This window comes from Doryrhamphus excisus, linkage group LG17 (assembly GCF_037039965.1).
Source record: "Doryrhamphus excisus strain RoL-2023G ecotype Guam linkage group LG17, RoL_Dexc_Guam_v1.1, whole genome shotgun sequence".
Taxonomy (NCBI): domain Eukaryota; kingdom Metazoa; phylum Chordata; class Actinopteri; order Syngnathiformes; family Syngnathidae; genus Doryrhamphus; species Doryrhamphus excisus.
In genome coordinates this window covers 8,049,809-8,071,818 of record NC_136373.1, presented here as the reverse complement: position 1 = coordinate 8,071,818, position 22,010 = coordinate 8,049,809, and the positions used below count along the sequence as shown (strand labels likewise).

Genomic DNA, 22,010 nt, shown 5'->3' with positions numbered 1-22,010 from the left:
ACGGCGAGATACGCATTGCTAGCTCACAAAAGTACCTCCTGTCATGGAATGTTTATTTAATTTGCACAACAGCTGTCAACAATACAGTTGCATAGAAAGTACAAAAGATAGACAATATGTCCCCAAGGGAATGTGTTTAGAATCGCACGCGCACCCTCCAAGAGTAGTTGGTGAGAACTTTGTCTTTCTTCTTTACAATGCAGGTGTACGTGCCCTCGTTGATGGCGTTGGCCACGATAGTGATATGGTCATCTTTCAAAGAGATGTAGTTGGGATGCGAGAACTCCAGCAGCTCGCCGTCCTTGTACCAGCTGAGAAGAAGATTGTGCTCCAAGTCAGTCAACACATCACATCAGGAGGTCATACAGGAGGTGAGATGTTACTCACAATACTTTTCCCTTCTTAGACGCTATTTTCTTGCCGCAACGAAAAGTCAGCTTTTTGCCCTCAATGACAAGCTTGTGTTTGGTCCTTGGAGGAGTCGGGGTGGGAGCCACGGTGGGGAAAGGGAATTCTAGGAGGGGGAAATGTGTTGGGATCAAAAGCAAGATCTTGCAATAAGGAAAATGAATGAAAAAAGTCACTTTAGACTGTCGATACTGTATGTTTATTCTTGTTGTTTGCTATTGTTTACCAATCACAAGCTACGTTGCCAAAGACAGGTATTTGTTTTCTTTATATTAATATGTGTGTGTATACTGTCTATACAAATATACCCATACACACATATGTTAATCTTTAAATACTTGCTGAGGTCGCAAGCAATGTGCGGTCTGCCTGACAATGCTTTGAATTCAGACCTTAGATATTCTACTGCACTTACAAAGGCAGGATTCTTGTGCTGGATCTCATTAAATGGAGTAGGTGCACCTCAGGAAGTGGCCAGTAAACAGCAGTCTACTTTCTAATGTGACGATGTCACTCGGCCTCACAATCAGCTTTACCATTATGCAACGTTATCACAATGGACAATTTCTCCTTTGAAACTTGTGGCCAAGCCCAACAGTCCACCTTTGGGATCGTCAAGTCAAAGAGCGCTTGGAGAACAGTTGTTCTCCCTAATGAAGCAGAAATCCAAATTGACCTGGTGTGTCTCTAACCCTGAAGCCACAGTCTTAAATTCCAGCGGTTTGGAGGGGCTTTAGGAATTTTCCACAGCCAAACAACATCTCCCAATCAACAATGAGGAACAGATTAGAGCGAGCCAAGGAATTGTGTCCTCCCGCCTCTTTGCTCTGTCCCATGTTGCCAGCCCGAAGCAACAACAAATCTGCACGAGCCAGTTTGTCTTGTGCAGAAGTGGACTTCACATGTACATGGAGTGTTGTCCGATGTCTCCGATGATTTTACAAATAGCATGTGACAGTAAACACATCTGCTACATCAGGACACTGTCGTAATCCTTTGGACTTCTTGGCTGACATTGCTGCTTTGGCAACGGGATCACAGCAGCTCCTTCGACTGCTCATCCGAGACAAACCTTCCTCTTCTTCGCTTCTTGGACCACTGGTGTCTTACCGTAACAGAAATCACAGCTGGAAGGGCAGTGCTTCTGCATCAGCTTGCGCTTGCTGTCACAATAGCCTTTACGAGCCCACGCCGGACAGATGAAGAACCGGTCCAAACATCCTGGATGACACGGCAGAAACGATGTGGATCACTGAGATGCTTTTGGTTCTAGGGAAATATGTACTAGTGTTCTTCACAAGTCACATGAACATGTCATGGAGTAGAAATAGAAAATTAATGGAAATAGATTTCATCCTTTGCCATCATCTAACATTTATAAGCCGTACAGGCAATACAATGCTATAATCCTATATTTCCTCTGTATACAAACTTGAGCGGCACCCTGTATATCAGGGGTCTCAAACACGAAGCCCGTGGGCCAAATGTGGCCCGCAGGGCACTAGTTTGATATGAAAGTTTAATGTTAGTGCGGCCCGCGCAAGTTTGATATGGATGCTGTATGGTATCATGTACCCAGAAAAAATTATTACGTTTGATTAATGTTCATGTTAAAAGTTAAATAACTGTTAATAGTTATCCTCCCTAGTCGTGTGGAAATGGTAAGTTTTTGGCTATTTAAGTTTAAAGGAAATAACTTATAACCGTTTAGGTCGCTAGCTCTCTAGTTTGCGAGTTAGCATGTGTCTCAAGACCCTGCAGTGGCGCAATATGTTGTAAATAAAAAGAGTATAAATGTGACTATAGTCGTGTTTTGTCATGTCTACAGGGCTCTAATAATGCTTTGTTCATTTTAATCTGAAAAAAATAATGTCTACCCACCAACTATATGTGGTTTCTTAAGTTTTTATTATTTGCCGTTTTATTATTATTATATTTATTTATTTATTACTGATTGATTGATTTTCTTTATTCTTGATTTGTTTATTTTTCATCTTATTTTGTGTAGAACAATAAAAAGTAAGATATTTGAGAACAGTGGAATGTTTTATCAGAGCTTTTCTTGTAGAAAATTGGAACCAAAGCAAAGTTTTTTTTATTTTTTTTGTTTTTAATAAATGCGTTGGTTTTTTTTTGGGAAAACCTGATGCAGCCCAGTCTCACCCAGACCCTAGCTCCAGTGGCCCCCAAGTAAATTGAGTTTGAGACCCCTGCTGTATATTATGTTTTCACCCCCTTCTGCGTTTGGTACCTGGTTGAATTCCACAAACCTGGGAATCTGAAAATACTGTATACATTTTTTGCTGCAAAATGCCCCCCAAAAATGATTAGTTCAGTTGTCAGGTCAGTCCAACTGTCTCATCTCAAACAAAACTAGCTTATTGTGGTCATCAGCCATGATTTTTTTAGGTGAGCTTAAAGTGGAATAATGCCTACTTCTCAGGAATTCCGGTACCTAAGGTGGAAATGCTGGGTCACATGTTCAAACCATACAAAGATGGGCTGTCCTGAACAGTACAACCTGAATGTGTTTCCCAATGTCTGTTGTTGTCTTGACAAGACCACCCATGTCAATTAGACTTACTGAAGGTGGATTTCAAGGGAATGGATCGTACCATAGAGACGGTGCATACCCCACACATCGTCCTGTGTGATCAGCTTGCGTCCAGTCAGTGTTGCATTCAGGTGCATGATAGCTTTTGAATCCCTGGAGTGCATGAGTCCCAGCACGTGGCCTATCTCATGTGTTGCCACATGAACGAGGTCTGTGAGCCAAACCCCTGCAAAAAAAAAAAAAAAACACACGTTGTTGATAGAATATTAATTTGCTGCGTAAATAAGCACGAGGACACGTGCCTTTCTTCCAGCTGAACCGCATGTTCCCCAGAATCCAGTATTCGTGGTCGTCAAAGTGGATCTCGCCCGTCGGTGGGAAGAAGGCGTGAGCCAATTCTCCCGTGATGCCGTCGAAACAGTGGTGCAAGTGGGACTGTAGACAGTCTGTGTGGTTGACGGGGTAGAAGCCTGCCCAACACACACACACACACAAACACACACAGCTCAACACCAAAGCGGGGAAGCCTCCCTCCTTTCCCCGTACTCAGCTCCATTATATCAGCTCTGGTTACACCACAGCAGGGGGATGATGAAGTGTACACTGCAGTGATTTTTCTCCAAAACTTATGGAGCGTTGAGACAGATCAAAGTTGACTTAGAGGGCCTCAACACGGACTGACACGTATGGAAGTTGTTAAGCATTTGTGTTTTTCATTTAAAAATGATGTCTGTTGCTAAATATATGATGTGTGGTTTTTATGATTTAAGGAGTCTGGAGGCAGAGATGTCTCTGTGACGACCCCACAGAGAGAAGATGTGGTAGAGCAGCGTTGGAAGTCAGTGGAGCCACTGTGAAATCACCCACCGATTTTAATGTCCGCCTCGTGGTCCGCTGGCACCTCACGGAAGCTGAAGGGCGAGACCTCACTCCACATTGCAAAGGCCTTGGCGATGCCTCGGCGTGTGTCAGTGGCATTGATCAGGTTGGTAGGGTAGGATAGCAACCTTAAAGCAGAACGGAATTTTGTTTGCTTACAAATGTATGCTGTTGTGATGACCTGCCAAAACCAACACATGTTCATTTTTTTTGCTCCATGAATATTATGACAGAGATGGTTTTCATCACGTTTTGTTTGTAGGATTAAGAAAGGAACAGTTTTTCGCAGTGGGAAAAAAATGGAAATTCTTGGAAACCTATATATATATATACTATATACAGTGCATCCGGAAAGTATTCACAGCACTTCACTTTTTCTACATTTTGTCATGTTACAGCCTCATTCCAAACTGTATTAAATTAATCTCTTACCTCAAAATTCTACACAAAATACTCCATTATGACAATGTGAAAAAAGGTTTTTTTGACATGTTTTGAATTTATTAAAAATAGAAAACAAAAAAAATCACATTTACATAAGTATTCACAGCCTTTGCTTAATACTTTGTTGATCCACCTTTGGCAGCAATTACAGCCTCAAGTCTTTTTGAATATGATCCCACAAGTTTAGCACACCTATCTTTAGGCAGTTTTGCCCATTCTTCTTTGCAATAAATCTCAAGCTCCATCAGGTTGGATGGGAGACGTCTGTGCACAGCCATTTTCAGATCTCTCCAGAGAAGTTCAATCGGATTCAAGTCTGGACTCTGGCTGGGCCACTCCAGGACATTCACGGAGTGGTTCTGAAGCCAATCTTCTGAGATCTTGGCTGTGTGCTAATGTCTACTGTCTATATGGTCAAGGTACATGACCAGTCTACTGAGGTCAAGAGCGCTCTGGAGCAGGTTTTCATTCAGGATATCTCTATATATTGCTGCATTCATTTTCCTTCTATCCTGACTAGTCTGCCAGTTCCTGCTGCTGAAAAACATCCCCACAGCATGATGCTGCCACCACCATGCTTCACTGTAGGGATGGTATTGGCCTGGTGATGAGCAGTGCCTGGTTTCCTCCAAACATGGCGCCTGGCATTCACACCAAAGAGTTCAATCTTTGTCTCATCAGACAAGAGAATTTTGTTTCTCATGGTCTGAGAGTCATTCAGGTGCTTTTTGGCAAATTCCAGACGGGCTGCCATGTTCCTTTTACTAAGGAGTGGCTTTCGTCTGGCCACTCTACCATACAGGCCTGATTGGTGGATTGCTGCAGAGATGGTTGTCCTTCTGGAAGGCTCTCCTCTCTCCACAGAGGAACGCTGGAGCTCTGACAGAGTGACCATCGGGGCCTTGGTCACCTCCCTGACTAAGGCCCTTCTTCCCCGATCGCTCAGTTTAGAAGGCCGGCCAGCTCTAGGAAGAGTCCTGGTGGTTCCAAACGTCTTCCATTTACGAATAATGGAGGCCACTGTGCTCATTGGGACCTTCAAAGCAGCAGAAATTTTTCTGTATCCTTCCCCAGATTTGTGCCTCAAGACAATCCTGTCTCGCAGGTCTACAGACAGTTCTTTTGACTTGCTTGGTGTTTGTGCTCTGACATGCACAGTCAACTGTGGGACCTTATATAGACAGTTATTATATTTCCAAATCATGTCCAATCAACTGAATTTACTGCAGGTGGACTCCAATTAAGCTGTAGAAAGATCTCAAGGATGATCAGTGGAAAAAAGATGCACCTGAGCTCAATTTTGAGCTTCATGGCAAAGGCTGTGAATACTTATGTAAATGTGATTTTTTTGTTTTCTATTTTTAATAAATTCAAAACATGTCAAAAAAACCTTTTTTCACATTGTCATAATGGAGTATTTTGTGTAGAATTTTGAGGTAAGAGATTAATTTAATACAGTTTGGAATGAGGCTGTAACATGACAAAATGTAGAAAAAGTGAAGCGCTGTGAATACTTTCCGGATGCACTGTATATATAAATCTAAAAAATCTAAAAAATGTCTTAGGCCTATACATTTTTTAAAATCATGCAATAAATATTTGACGATTAAAATAATTAAAAAATATATATCCGGTCCGGTCGCTCCAAATACGCCTAACAAAAACATCAAGTAACTGTAAATAAAATTTCATGGCACAGGGAAGTTGTAGCCAACACCTTTCCTGACACAGAGCAACAAATTGCTCTATTTAACATGTAAGGGCATTTAGATCAACAATACTATCTGCCCCAATGGCTGGACGGGACAAAAAAAAAATTAAAAAATTTAAAAATTTATTATTTAATATTAATAATATAATGAATAATTAATTCATTTTCAACTGCTTTTTCCTCACGAGGGTCGCGAGGGGTGCTGGAGCCGATCCCAGCTGTTTTTGGGCAAGAGGCGGGATACACCCTGGACTGGTGGCCAGCCAATCACAGGGCACATATAGACAAACAACCATTCACACTCACATTCATACCTATGGACAATTTGGAGTGGCCAATTAACCTAGCATGTTTTTGGAATGTGGGAGGAAACCGGAGTACCCGGAGAAAACCCACGTATGCATGGGGAGAACATGCAAACTCCACACAGAGATCTCCGAGGGTGGAATTGTACCCTGGTTTCCTAGCTGTGAGGTCTGCGCGCTAACCACTCGACCGCTGTGCCGCCATAATAAATAATTATTTGCAAAAATTAATCATATTTGGACATATCATGGCCCACCGCAGTACCACGACGGCACACCAGGGGTCCGCAGCCCACCGTTAGGGAACCACCGTTCTAGTCTATTCCATCGCTACCACTATTCTCGAGGACCTTAAAAATCAAACAGCGATCAACACAGTGATTTGCATCTGGAAGGAATTCTGTTATCGCATCGATGTTGCCTGTGCTGCAGGTGGCCGCCACATTGAACACTTTATTTCCTGAGGACAGGAAATAAAACTTGATTGTGAGTAGAATACTTGTGACTTGGTTGTAGTTTTCTATAGCTTTTTATTGCACAATACTTTTTGAATAACCCTGTATTTGGTATGTTGGATGGTAGCGGTTCCACTGCATATGCTAGAAGTGCGTTTCTGTGCAGGTGTACAATTTTGGAGTTATAAATTAAATAAATGTAGCTGCTTATTGAAGAAGAGGATACTTGTATGTGAGCTTGAACTTGTCCCATTTGAGCTGCTCCGGGGTGAGGGTGTAGCGCTTGTTCCTGGAGAGGTGAAGCACTTGGGAGTGGGCCTCTTTGCGCATTCCGATGAGCAACACAGTGGTGTAAGCTTCTTCCTTGGACAAAGAGAAGCCTTTGATTAATCACCTCACACAGCCTCGACTCTCTCAAAGCGAATGTAGGTAGGGCTGCTCGGCCCCAAAGAAGGTTTGAGGAAGCTCTGGAGGAAATTGAGGCAGATAGATGACTGTTTTTCTGGCAGATTACAAGCGTCAGAAGGCTTTGACTTTAGCATGCAGGCATAAATTCCATGTGTCTTCTAACAGTAACAACAGTGCTGGGCTGCTGCTGTTTCATTGCTTTGCAAGTGAGACACTTACTATGTTTTCATGCACTGAAATTCCACCGCACGGAAAAATGAAGAGGTCAGCAGTGAAAGTGCTTTCCAAACACAGAGAATGATCTGTGTCCCTATCTAATGTGTCTTTGGAGTACAAATTCCAGGTAATAACACCTGGATTTGTACAGATTTGACAGGCTTTTGCATAGTTGAATACTGTCATAAATAAGATGTGACCGAAGAAACGGGGTTTGATTTGTCTGGCCGGCAATATTTTATATTATCGGGCACTTTTATTGAGATTTTAGTGATTGATCCATTTTTCCATAATAGGAAGGTGACCCAGAAAGTGCATGCAGGCGGGAACACTTCTACTCCTTGGGTTGATTTATAGGGAACATTAAAAGTGAAATACTTAGACTAGCGCCAATTAACCCTTCAGGACACACGTTAAAATACTTAAAAATGTCAAATGTCACACTCGGAGATATTTTTTCCGCAATTGTTCATTATTAATTGATGTACAATTGCTGTGTGTGTTTTGAGGCCAATTTTCTCACATTTCTCTGACTTTTTAATGACACTATTAATTGACTCATGCTTAGTTCTCTCCTCTGATCATGCCTCTTCGTCATCCTGTCACCATTCCGCCGTACTGTAGAGTTTTTATATTCTTGTTAAAACATGTCACAATATTTTGCTCCTTCTGTAATGGCACCCTACGGCCGCAACTTCTTCCTCCTCTGCTGTTTGTGGTGCGACCGTAGGTGCTTTTGACATTTTTTTGTTGACATTGTGGGTGTTGTCGGCGGTAAAACTTGCAAACATACAGCCCTTCAGAGGCACACTGCTAGCGATCGAACATTTGTGTAAATTTAGCAAGTCCGACGCATTCTGGACTTGCACGGAAGGGCACGGCGAGATTGATTGACAATGGTTGTTAGTCTCTTGTCCAATCAGGATGCAGAACACAATACACATTTATGCACTGTAAAAAAAATACTGCAAAACAGCGACTCCATGAAAGGTGAACCTCGATGTAGTGAGGGAACACAAGAAACGAAAATGAACTGAAATTAAAAAGTATATTTCCATGTACATGCGTGTTTGTTTTCCTTGTCTCTTGCCTCCAAACAGGCAGAAAGAGCAACAGGTAGCAAATCACAAGTCTTGATTCACTGTTGTGTTTTCCTCCCTCCTAGCTTCCTGTTTCTGCCTCATAGATGTCATGCTTCCTTCTCTTCCTTTGCCACCTCGAGAAGTCGCAGGGCTGTGCTTCAGCTTCTGATGTTAAAGATAACATGGCTGTGTTACATTAGACTGCACAAGCTATATTTATTTTGTCCAGTCATAAATAATAAGTCATTCCTTGGCAAAGCTTGTGCAGGCATTTCTCCAACTTAAGTAAAATTGTACCATAAACACAGACACAGAAGGGCAAACATTTTAAACAAAACATCACTTCTAACTTGGATATTACTGCTTTTTTTTTTTAATATTCAGACGGAAATGAAAAGTCTGATTAGGTACTAATCTAATTTGTCTGGCTGGCCCTCCTGCCATGTACAGACGATGTTTATCTCACTCAGGATGTTATGTAACCCTGAGCAGCAGCGGCACTCTTGATGGACACATCATGAGAGTGCGTAGCAAAGAAAATGAAATAAAGCCATCCCTCCTGATTCCTTGTGCTCGGTGTCACACAAGGAAGCCCGGTTCCCTTCAATCATTTTTGAATTCTTTATCAAATAAAACAGTGGTGCAACACGGCTATTTAAACAGTACAGTCCCGAATAGTGTGTATAACTACATAATATATAGTAGTCTACGAGAAAAGTCATTCATCACCATCTTGAGAACTAAAACTGTGTTAGAATTGAACAGCGTCAATAAGTCCTTCATCACACACTTTGTCTGTCTCTCGTTCTCTTTCGGTGTGCTCGCCATTGCCTCCAGTAAAACCGTTGAAGAGAGTGTTTTTTCTCCACTGAGAGAATTTGTGCAAAAGTTGCACAGTTCTTTTTATGACGGCCAAATCCATCGCCTTTAACTCTAAAGCGGCATCATATTCATTTCTTAGTATGTTCTCGATGATGGACGATCTTGGTTGTATATTTAAATCCATGTTTTAGTATAAATTGTGCTCCACTCAACTGGAGCGACAGTATAGCAAACGCAGAGAAAGTTGGCTTCTCTGTGTTTTTTTTGGTTGTTTCCTGAAAAATTCACCCTCCTAACAGTTGGGGGAAACTATAACGCGCTCGTGATGCTATTTTTTCTTTGATTTCATAGAATTAGTGCACAGGTGACAGGTGCATCACTCCTGTCAACACACCTCTAAACACGCATGGAACTGGAACTGGATTTTTTTTTATACGCAAGCCCTAAACCACGTCCAGTTATAGAAAGTATCTTGGATTATTGTTATTATTAAGTTGAACATTGACGTTACCAAATATGGTGTCTTGCCCAGTAACCCTTTGCAATTAATAAAGTACAGTACTTCAATTTATTGCAAGCCTAACAATGAAAAAGGCATGTAAAAGTATCTATCAATCTATCTGCAAAACCAAACAAATAGGTTAATTTACCTGATGTATTAATAATCATTAATGATAAAGTTGTGCCAGCATACCTCGGTCCTCCATGAAGGGAACGCTGTGCTTTGAGGCAGGAGGCTTATCAGTGCAGCCGCCAACAGAGGCTCCCACCTCCAGCAGCTTCGTCTCCTCTGCCGACCGGGAGCCTGACAGCACCCCGTGGTTGCGGCGTCGCACATCCAGGAAAGGAAAATCAACAAACAGTCCATCTTGCAAACTCACACATGCTCATCAGAAAGTCTACTACTCTTCGGCCATTGCACTCCCGTGTGAGCTGCTGTGTGCTGGAGCCTGCGAGGTCCTGAGTGGAAGAAGAGGCAGCGGCAGCGGCTGCTGCTGCTCGGCTCCTTTCGCGCCACAGTCTTGGTTTCACATTACTGCACACAGGGCAGCAGGTCAGCGTCGAGACGCTCTAATTGGAACCAAACGTGCTCTGTGTCCATCCTGGAGCCACCGTACTGTGTACGTGAGTTGAACGTCTGAGACACACACAGTCTCGAAGCTCGAACTTTCCTCCAAACACTTGGCTTCACATTTATTTTATGCAACTTTAATAGTAAACAGTAGATTGCATCGGCATCACATCATAAGGGATAAAATATTTTTATGCAATGACTGTACTATACTAATGCCAATTGAGTATGCTATGAGAACAATATATTTAAAAAACAAACACACCAATGATTGACAATGTAAAGCACTTTCTCTCTACTTGCCCATTCATCCTCAGTAATGAGGGATGTCCGCTGTAACATCTGCACGTAACCAGCTGCCGTTTGACGACCCTGCACCACATGAAGCTCCAGTGTTCCACTGAATAAAAAAGCACCACAGGAAGCAATATCTAAACCTCAGAGAACACAGTTTAAATATTATGTGTGGAGTACCCCAGGGGTCAACACTGGGACCAAAACTATTCAACTTGTACACCAATGACATCTGTAAAGTTACGAAAGACTTAAAGTTGGTATTTTTTGCGGATAATACCACTGCCTTTTGTTCCAGAAAAAGCACATAAGAAATCATTAAAAAGGTCAGAGATGAAATGGTCATATTAAAACGATGTTTTTTATAAGAATAGATTGTCCTTGAACCTAAGTAAAACAAAAATCAATAACATCTTGAAGCTATTTAGTCTGACGATCAAAACTGATCCAGAACCTGCCTGAAACTGTTCTAATCTAGAGCATTCATGACTCGACATTCAAAATATAATATCACCAGCACAGAAAGATTTTATGGTAATGGTAATGGTTTAATTTCATTTGAACATGCATCATATTCCAATTGAGTGCATCACATAATCAGTTCACAGTTCCACATGTCCAAAAGGAGTAGGAAGAAGCAAAGCTTATTAAATCCTACCCCTCCATCTGGTACTTTTACAATCGGTAACTGTTACATTTGTTCACTTCCTGCTTTCCTAATATAGTTTAAGGTTTTGTTTTGGGTTTTTTTGGTCACGTACCGAAGTACGAGGTGATATGACCATACAATGACATAATGGATACCATATAGTAACTGTCAATATAGTGATATATATAGCACATCATGACTGGTTCAAGACTCTCTATCCTTGTATTTAGCAAACATCAACTGCTTTTAAAGTCGATACTTCATTAAATTGTGTACATTTACATTTTAAAACGTGTTTTGTGTTCAATAAATAACATCTTAAATTATGCTCCAAGTGTTAAATTATCAAATTATATGTTTTTAAAAATAACTCCTTATAATTTTTGTCAAAAATCACCGCCCTCAAAAAGCGTCATTATAGTCGTTTTTGGGTCTTCCCTGTTTTTTTTACCAGAAAAGTGAGATGCACCCAGGGCCCGGAACCAAAAGTGTGCCGTTTGATCCTAACGAGCCCTTTAATCGGGCGGACAGGTCAGGGAGGAAATGGTGCCGGTCAGGTGCAGTTGGGTGAATGTCCACCCAACCGAGTCCCCTCCAAGTTGACACGTAGGCTGCCAACTTGCTTCTTCTCGTCCTTCTTTTTTCCGAGTGTGGCCAGCGATGTTTGGCGGTGACGAAATGGACGCTTTGTCTCTTCCGGCGAGGCCATAACACGTAAGAAGATGACATTTCATCCTCTTCGCCGTCTTGTACTTGTAGCTTATTAGCTTAGATGGCTAGCCGGTTAGCTTTAATCCTTTAATCTCGCTAGTTGTTATCCTAAAACTACACATTTCACTGCCAAGGCTTTCGGTGTATGTACTTCTATTGGCCATCGTCACTTCCTTATCTTCTAATGTTGTTCGAGATCGACGTAGTTTCTGCCAATGTTAGCATCCACCTACATATTGCCCCTGTCAGTTCCAATATTAACAATACATAGAGGGAAGTATTTATCATTACACGTTTAAGATAAATTTGTTCACTACTAACACACTGTTGCTTTGTTATCTAAATGTGTAGGTTGTGTCTTTGATAATTATGTTATGTTAAAATATTGTTTCGTCTTGTTCCTTTGAAGCCAGTATCCTGCATGGTTTGATTTCTTGATCTGAGTGTATCGTGACACCCCATTCACCTCAATTAATAAAATATTTTTATAATAACGCGATAACAAAACACGTAAACATGTCATTACGAGTTGGAGGAATAATTGTCTCCTTTCTTCATTCTATGGCAATGACAAATGGAAAACATATTGGTTTTGATGGTCATCCCCAATGTATTCTGTTGAAACAGAACAGTGTGTACCAAAGCTGCAGTACTTGAATATGTTTGTCCCCCTCCAGGAAGACCTGCCTGTGACATCTGGCCTCATCGCCGCTTCTATAAATACCTCGCTGAGGAAATGTCTAAAGAGCACAAATACAGTATGACAGAAACATTTGTACTAGCCGGCTCAAACTACCACAACGGGCAGCAATGGCACGCCCAGATGACCAACTCGGTGACAACCCACACCTCTGTGTCCAGAATGGCCCGCGTTGCCTCCGACGTGAAGCACACGTGCGCCGCCTATGTTTTGGCGCTCAGGCCATGGAGCTTCAGTGCCTCACTGACGCCAGTGGCCCTCGGCAGCGCATTAGCGTACAAGCTGGAGGGGTCGGTGGACTTGGTGATCCTCATGGTGTGCGCAGTGGCCGTGCTGGTGGTACATGGGGCGGGCAACCTGGTTAACACCTACTACGACTTCTCCAAAGGCATCGATCATAAGAAGAGCGATGATAGGACTCTGGTGGACGAGATCCTGGCACCACAGGATGTTGTCATGTTTGGAGCCTTGTTGTACTCTTTGGGCTGTTTGTGTGCCACCTTGCTCTACTTCCTGTCTGCGCTAAGACTGGAACACCTGGCGCTTATCTACTTTGGGGGACTATCCAGCTCTTTTTTATACACTGGAGGTGAGTACCATGTTGACTTGAATGTAAAACTCAACTTTTTAGCCACCGAGTCATTGATGTTCTGAGGCTGTGGATGGTGTTTATAAAGGACTAATGCCATGAACAGCATCAGATTCATACTAATTCATAGCATCAGATTATCAATAGAATCTTGTAATACAACTAAATTAGGTAGTTAAATGCTTTAAGACATGTGAGTGTACTGTATATGTAGACAGTGTGGTGTATGTACTTAGTACTGTACTTGTTATTAAATTTCCCCATTTTGTATGCATTTGTCAGGCATTGGTTTGAAGTACGTGGCCCTGGGAGACGTGGTCATCCTCATCACCTTCGGGCCACTGGCCGTAATGTTCGCCCACGCCGTTCAGGTGGGCTACCTGTCGGTCCTGCCACTGGTCTACGCCGTCCCACTGGCCCTCAACACCGAGGCCATCCTTCACAGCAACAACACCCGAGACATGGACTCGGACAAGCAAGCGGGCATTGTGACGCTGGCCATCCTCATCGGGCCAACGCTGTCCTACGTGCTGTACAACCTGCTGCTGTTTGTCCCTTACGTGCTCTTTTGCATCCTCGCCACGCGCTACACCATCAGCATGGCGCTGCCCCTGCTCTCGCTGCCCATGGCCTTCCCCTTGGAGAAGCAGTTCCGCAGCCGGTGCTATGCTAAAATCCCCCAGAGGACGGCCAAGCTCAACCTCCTCATGGGGCTTTTCTACGTCTTTGGCATCATTTTGGCTCCTCGGGGAAGCCTGCCCTTACTGTGATGTACTTGCTTTTTAAAACTTTCTGTTCACCTCTGCACCAGCAGAGGCTGTAATTTATTGTCTAATTTATATGTGTTGTGTAGAAATATTGTAGGAGGTTTATCCCTTGCTCTGTGAACACTGATGGTTCACTTTCAGTATTACGGTAGCGCGGTTGTGTTGATGCCATATATTTCATGCCACGTCTTACGATACCCAAATACATCAATAATAAATTAACTCATGCCTTTATGGTACATACTGTTCTTTTATGCATTGTGATAGTTTGCATTGGCCAGCCAAATAGTTTTTCTTTTGCATTGAAATAAAAGTCTTCATATTTAACTTAATTGATTAATTTGCAAGACATAGCTTATGTCACTTGAAACTGTGGTTTTTCCAACAGGCGTAACGTGTCTGTGCGCTTTAATGTTTGACCAGCAGGGGGAGATATTGCGCAGCTGACTGAAACGCCATGAAAACTGTCAGTTCAGTAAAGAGTCACATCCACAAAACGGTAGTAGAAGAAAGAATGTGCACAAGGTCGCTCTTCCACTTGTCTGGCCGGCTTGTCTAGACTTACGACGAAGTGGAATCACAAACTGAAATACGCCTGTGAATATTCTCAGTCATCCAGGTCATCTATTCTTAGGGTATTCAATTGATCACAACTGGATAGGCTGGATCTTGCACAAGGTTCTCATACTAGAAACTGTCCCACCTAGTCTTTGAGAATGAAGGATGCAGCCTGCTCGAAATTCATTCAGAATGTATTTTTGCACCTCATCTCTTTGAGCTCACTAAGCGGAAATGTTACACCACAAGAGATCTGGAGCTCTTGCATGATTCCATCTCTTTACTATAATAAACTTTGCTTCTTTCTACTCCTTTTCCGACATGCAGAACTGTGAATTGTGCTGTGTGATATGCTCCAGTGTAACTTGTGGGCATGTCAAGATGAATTAAACCATTACCATTATCAAAATCATTACAAGATCATGACAAGTTCTGACCCGATCTTGGCCTACCCAAATGTTTAACTCATGAAGGTCTTTTGTATGATGTGAGATTACCACATGATACGTGTTTACAATCACACAATTAATTTTATTATACTTTTTAACACTATATTGGTTGCTTAAGAAACCACAAAGTTTATAACTTGCAATTAAAGTCCTTGCCCTTATTATTATTTTTATTTTACAGTGTGTAAGCAGAAAAGAGCAGAACATTAGGAATAATCTACTGTTATACTTTCTCTGATAATGAGAAAATTATTGACTACCAAACAAATATTTCTAGGCGGGTTTTTGTTTTATTGACTCAAATAAAAATAACAAACATTTTAAAATTGCACCGTGAAATTTAACGTCGTTCTCAAATTTACTGTAGTCCTTGAAGGCATCATCAACCGTGACGTCACACATGGGCGTGTTGTCATGGCTGTACGCTGCAAACCCCCCAGTTTAGTACACATTCATTTGCTTTAAAAGCGCCCATGTCAGCGTTGGTTGGAGGTCAAGACATGGAATTATTGTTTACCACAGAGTAGACTCTCTTGACAAAGAGCAGGTGAGTAACTGCGCTGTGAAACAAATGTTTTTTAACGCCGACAAACGGTGGCCAAACATGGGTTAGCTTGCTAGCGTCAGCGTTTGACAAGCTAATAACACGCACCAGCCCACAGTCACCTCTTATATGTACACACACTAGTATATTTGTATGGTTTGGTATTTATTCACTAAGCAGCACCTTCATCGTATCAATTAAAGAGGGTCTAGTACCTTATCCAGCCTAGTGTTTGTAGTTCTGGACGGACGCATGTGTTCTTTTACTTGACAGACTGGTATGGTCGTTTTGGCTACCATACTATAATACTGATAACAAAACATGGCACTGCTATGATACTTTTGTCATCTGTTGTATGTGTTTGCATCTATATTGATTAAAAACCAAACCAGGAATGACAAATGTCAAGTGGTTAACATGAAGGAGGAATTCTGCTCCAAAAATGTGACATTTATCATCCATTCCTGCCCCACTGTGTCATCCCACTGTAAACACTAGACAACAGCACATAAATGTATAAATATCCGATCCAATTATGCAGAAGGTTGGTGCGTGCAGTTTTGCACCCCCTTTTCTTGCAATTGATAACCACCACCTTTCACAATAGAAAGCAATAGAAACACTTAAGAATTGTCCACAAAGTCAAACTAACTAAATAGCCAAGGAGAAAGGAGGTCCCCCACCAATAATAATAATAATAATAGTGGTAGAGGAAACACTGCAAGGATAATAAATGGAACATTAGGAAATGCAGCCTCCATTTTTAACTTGTCTTGGACTAAGACACCTATTTCAAGATGGTGGAGTTCACCAAAGTCAAAGTTCACAGTAGTGGTTACCAAATTGTCCTAATATCTCCACAGCATTTTCATCCACTAGTTTATTTTTTAGCAACACCATAAAAACAGTGATCAGCGTGTCCCCTAGATTTAAAGTACATGCATTTGTAACAACAAATGTCACATGAACCGAGTCATAGAATATCTGAACTGCGATCACTCCATGCCAGTTATATCCTATAACACATTTTATTCAAAAGATGTATAGCGATATCCTAACTGCTGGCAAAACGCTTGTCAGACACGGTCCCTAGCTTAACATGATTAAAGACGAGAATGGATGTAAATGTCATGAGCAGCGCTAGCTTGTCCCTGGGAAAGATTTTCAACACTTCAGCAAAACATATATACATTATAGCAATCCAATTTATCATATATATGATGTATTGTGTAAAACTAAGACTGGAACAACATCAAATCAAAAGCAATAATACAGATATAATACAGACAAAAACCTGGAGTTTGTTTTTCAGACAGATTATGGACTGAATAAATACACACATTAGCACTCAATAACGTCATCAAGTCTCACCTTTATGCGTTCCCACATAGTATCAGCATTTGGGACCAAATATGAGATAAGAATAACAGGGAAAAATACAGTTACAATCTTTGCAGTGTGGGAGAAAGTTAGATGGTGCGTTCAAGGACTGCCGAACAAATTGGAACAAGTCGTATCTTAACCTGTTTATCTAGATGTGTATGAAATGGTCTACCACAAAGAGATTTAAAACCCTAATTTTACACATTGTAACATTTATTTCAGTAATGGCATTGTTTATAGATTTGGTAGACTTGTATTTTAATCTCATCATCACTGACTTGTCAACTAATCCTAATAAAATGTAACTAATCACCCAGATGAAGTAGTTTAAAGCTATATTGTATATTGTGACTTTCTATATTGGCCACTCTCCTGTTTATTTACAATTACCAGTGTTATAAAGCTGTAACGTTTCTATGACACATACCGTATTTTCCGGACTATAAGTCGCACTTTTTTTCATACGTTGGCTGTTCCTACGACTTAAACTCCAGAGCGACTTATAAATGAAAAAAACTGTTTATGTTACGTAAACACTGGACACCTTTTTTGTTCATGTTTATTTTTTGTGTATCTGAATAACCATTGTGTTAGCATATCTTACACCTATTCAGTCTGTTCTCTACTCTTTTATTATTATTAGAACTTGCCTTCCAAGAGGACGTAATGTCTGTTTTGGTCAAGTAGTTTGTAAAACAAATTACTCGCAAAAATGCGACTTATACTCCAGTGCGACTTATGTATGTTTTTTTTTCTTATGTATTTTTTATGTATTATTTATGTATTATTATTTTTTTCCACCTAATTATGCATTTTTGGCCTTGTGCGGCTTATACGCCGGAGTGACTTATAGTCCAGATAATACTGTACTTGTCTTTGGGAAACCTGAAAAATGACAAATGTGGACTTGGACCATCTATTAGTGCAATGAATCACTGAAGAGTGTGCCAAGGACATCTTCACAATATGATATTTTTGGATTCTTCTTACCTTCATGGCGGCCAAACCCATGTTGGACGTACTATAGAAGTGTAAGTGGAATAACCAGTTATTGTACATTGTGCACACACCTTACTATGTTTGTTCATGATAGACTATGTATTTAGTCCATCCCTTATGTGTGCTGTGTTCTGGATATTAAATCCATGCACCCAGCCCCTCCAGTACAGCACCCCCCCCCCGTGGGGCTGTTTGGTCTGTCTCTCATTGGCACACAATTTGTTTACAATCTCAGTACCAGGATGAGCCCAGCTGGACTGGAGAATCAGACCAACAGCCTCTTGGCCACGAGCCCAAACACAAGAGTTTAATCCGCTTTGCATTGTGCTCTCCTCAGGGAGCTACACAACCTTTTCAGTTTGGATTGTTAGCCTGGGAGCAGGCCGATTCCTTTTGGCTTCATAATCAATAGTGCATTTATTATTTGCTTGACTAGCTGAACTGCAATAGCCACTAGCCTTATAAAGCTGTTGTGTTGAAAGCAACGACATATGCTACATGTGAGGTTAGCGCATTTGGAAGTTAGCCGGGAATTAAGTTTGGGATGGCTCTTTTAAGTGTTTTTATTTATTACTTTCTTATTGTTTTTTGTGCCATACTCATTTGTGAGCTTTTTATGTTCATCACAGCCGTATATTGTACATCAGATACAATGCTAAAGTTACAATATGATTCCAGAATGCAAAGTCTCCTCCAAGCCCATCCCTTCTGCAATGCCATACCCCTCCCCCCGTCTGCTCATGGTGAATAGTGTCCCTGCAGGCAGTGAAGTGCACCTTTTTCAATTGTGAAGCGTTGGCGTGTATGTGCACTGTGCATATATCGATCCGTAAACAGCGTGTCAGTCCCTCATGTAATGGAATATATCATCCGACCGAGGTGTGTCGAGTCGACCTGAATACAAGTGCTCGTTGGAGGGGCAGCCTCTGTCCCTGATCAGCCTCTTCCTTCACTCTCTCTATGGTTGTAATCCTTGCTGACCCAAGGCTGGGGCTAAGTACTGGCACGACCATCCTTCCTCTCTCATCCTCCACCTCCAGCTTGGATCCTCTTCAGCCACACTGCTTTTGAATCTTTATTGGATATTGGTCGGCATGCACGTCTCTGGAAGACCAGCCTCCTCCTCCTCCTCCTTTTCGTATATCCTTCCTACTCAGCTAGTTCATTCAGGGAGTGCATCAGACCATGGTTTCATCGCTCAGAGGCTTTTTTTGTCTCGCTGGAAGCTGGTAGGGCCACTGCTATAGTCTGGATGTGTTGATGTAGTGGATGGCTACATCATTCCTCTATTTTGGCCTCCTCCTCTTTGCTACACACCAGTAATGTGAAAGGTAAACCATCTTAACAGGAAGTGGGTTATTTTTGTAGGACAGTATATATGTGATATGTCGCTATTACCAATCTGATGGACATACAGCAGAACTTCCCGATATAAAGGTCCTTGTACTTATGGCCATGCAAACCAAACACTGAACTGTCAACACGTGTGATGTCAGTGCACCTCATTAGACTTCCGTTCAGCAAGCTTTAAACCAACCCTATCCGAGAACGTGCCTAAGGTACCTTACACAATCCACTACAGGTACATTGTTGTTATTATGGCTCAGTGTTCAGAATAAAGCTCTGTGGGTTCAGTGGAATGTTTCCTGGTACACTGACCGCTTCTGCTAAATGCTCCTGTTACATAACACTCGAACGCTAAGCATGCGCTGGGATGACACTAAGTTCAGTGTAAACAAGCAAAGTGGCATAATGGCGGTGTCATGTTTATGTTGGAGCCACATAGTGACTTGGTGGAAGGTGCTGTTGTTGCATAAGCAAATAATTTACATTGTTTCAGGCATAACAATAATAATAATAATAGTACAACAGCTACACAGAGAAACTACACTATGGTCGTAGTAAAAAAAGTAAAAAAAAAATGGAAATGTCGTAATACATTCCTGCAGACATCAGCAGCGAAAGGAGTCTTTCTAACCTGGAACCTGTTTCAAAATGGTTCAATTTTCATTGATAGGCCAAAGGATATACCGTGATATACCTGGCCACGGAAGCAGGAATTGAGAAAATTCTGCATAATTGAGCACTCTATTGAAATGTTTGTCGTAATTGATTGGATAATCAGTTCATGACGTTGTTTGGGGCAAAGTAGAGTTTAGTGGGGAAGGTGCAGCACGTGACAGAATATTGACTCAAGAAGAACCTGCCAACGCTTCATCAAGCATGCTGATTAAGTGACATGATCGTAGCTTTGACAATCCGCAAGCGGCACGTTGACGAACCAGCACAGCTCTTTAATTTCATTACTTAACTAAGCCACTCGAGCTTTTCTAGATAAAGGGTGTCACCCTTGTGACATCTATCCCAAACCAGCTAGAAAAAAAAGCTGCTGTGGTACAAAAAACAAAGGGCAAGGTTCATAGCAGACTAAATAGACCCCCCCATTTGTGAGATGACTGCTTACTGCACAGTACTCGGCAGTTAGATGGTCCCGACGGTTGTCCTACCTGGAATAAAGACTGGAAGCCAGCTGCCAGACATGTTCAAATGTGGGCTGAAAATCATGGCGAGTGAGTATGATAATCCATGATAATGTGCTCTCTCCAACCATGCTACGCTCCAGTTGCTCTCACCCTTTACCAAGTTGCGTTTTAAGTCTTTTCTGCATGTTAGTCTTGAAAATATTATCTTATTATTATAAATTATCCTAATATTTTGTTGGTATGTTACAGCTCTTTTCTTCCATATTTGCTGCTGTTTTAAAGAATGTTCCTGTTTAATTTTTATAATGTACCGAGTAGGGATGAACAAGTACACCACTATCCGTAGACACTATCCAAGACATAAACCGGAAGTGGGTGTAATTGTGTGTTTTTTTTTTTTAATGGCCCGAACTTGAACCAGAAGTGGGTGTGGTTAACCGTAAATCAGCGTGGTGTAAATCTGTACATTATTTTAATTCTGAAATTAGCATGGATATGTTTGTTATTATTCAGCTATATGTGTAGTGTGTATGCGGCGGACCCAAGCCATAGCCGTCCTGAGTGTACAAAAAAGTGAAGCTCAAATTAAGTCTATTCAAATGAAATGGATTGAAAGGGAATGCAAAAGACATATTTTTCATCCGGAATTGCTATGAATGGATGAATTATCTTCAATATTTACATTTTCTTAACATAATAAGGTTTACTCCTTATTATTCCAAGACTTGAACGTCTTGAGGCTTGAACCAGTTATGATGTGCTATACATATCTCTATATTGACAGTCACTATGGTACCCATTATGTAAATTTATGGTCATATCACCTCGTACTTCGGTACGTGACCAAAAAACCCCAAAACAAAACCTTAAACTATATTAGGAAAGCAGGAAGTGAACAAATGTAACAGTTACTGATTGTAAAAGTACCAGATGGAGGGGTAGGATTTAATAAGCTTTGCTTCTTCCTACTCCTTTTGGACATGTGGAACTGTGAACTGATTATGGGATGCACTCAATTGGAATCTGATGCATGTTCAAATGAAATAAAACCATTACCATTACTCCGGGGATTCCGGTTTCCTCCTCCTTTCCAAAAACATGCTAGGTTAATTGGCGACTCCAAATTGTCCATAGGTATGAATGTGAGTGTGAATGGTTGTTTGTCTATATGTGCCCTGTGATTGGCTGGCCATTGGTCCAGGGTAAAGTAATGTAATATGAAAGGTAAACCATCTTGAACCAGCTTCAGCTGGGATAGGCTCCAGCACCCCCGTGACCCTCGTGATGATAAGCGTTAGAAATTGAATGAATGAATGAAATGAATGAATAATAAGGTTAAAGTGGTTGTTTTGCAAGAAAAAAACAACTTACGTACAAATATAACACCTTGAACTATTTACAATTTTCACATTTGGAACTGAACTGTGTGTGTGCAATCCATGCCTTAAAATGTCCTTTCATTGCATAACCTTGTGCATGCTACGCACCTCCATGCTTTTCAGCTATGGAGTGCTTTAATGGCCTTTAT

The 22,010-nt window shown here is 41.4% G+C and overlaps 3 protein-coding genes across 6 annotated transcripts in view; 2 read left to right on the top strand and 1 right to left on the bottom strand.

Moving 5' to 3' along the window:
- Positions 1 to 14: 14 nt before the first annotated feature.
- Positions 15 to 10,342, bottom strand: mmp23ba (matrix metallopeptidase 23ba). Its single transcript, XM_058084823.2, has 8 exons — positions 9,979 to 10,342; positions 6,983 to 7,119; positions 3,830 to 3,969; positions 3,265 to 3,432; positions 3,024 to 3,188; positions 1,519 to 1,629; positions 388 to 514; positions 15 to 311 (listed from the first exon to the last, which is right to left on the bottom strand). The coding sequence occupies exons 1-8, from the start codon at positions 10,150 to 10,152 to the stop codon at positions 137 to 139; spliced, it is 1,197 nt and encodes a 398-aa protein (XP_057940806.2). The 5' UTR covers positions 10,153 to 10,342; the 3' UTR covers positions 15 to 136.
- A 1,453-nt stretch (positions 10,343 to 11,795) lies between these two features.
- Positions 11,796 to 14,314, top strand: ubiad1 (UbiA prenyltransferase domain containing 1). The gene is made up of 3 exons (XM_058084599.2): positions 11,796 to 12,013; positions 12,688 to 13,299; positions 13,582 to 14,314. The coding sequence occupies exons 2-3, from the start codon at positions 12,747 to 12,749 to the stop codon at positions 14,067 to 14,069; spliced, it is 1,041 nt and encodes a 346-aa protein (XP_057940582.1). The 5' UTR covers positions 11,796 to 12,013; positions 12,688 to 12,746; the 3' UTR covers positions 14,070 to 14,314.
- A 1,148-nt stretch (positions 14,315 to 15,462) lies between these two features.
- mib2 (MIB E3 ubiquitin protein ligase 2) overlaps positions 15,463 to 22,010 on the top strand; it is a 28,095-nt gene continuing 21,547 nt past the window's right edge. The window contains exon 1 of one of the 4 annotated variants that reach the window (XM_058084539.2): positions 15,463 to 15,620. Coding sequence is in view for 2 of the 4 variants with exons in the window: in XM_058084538.2 (XP_057940521.2) it covers positions 20,485 to 20,569 (85 nt within the window). In the remaining 2 variants the exon portion in view is untranslated. Of the gene's footprint in view, positions 15,621 to 18,803; positions 19,331 to 20,399; positions 20,570 to 22,010 lie in introns of those variants that run through there. The other 3 variants (XM_058084540.2, XM_058084538.2, XM_058084543.2) reach the window with 3 other exon arrangements.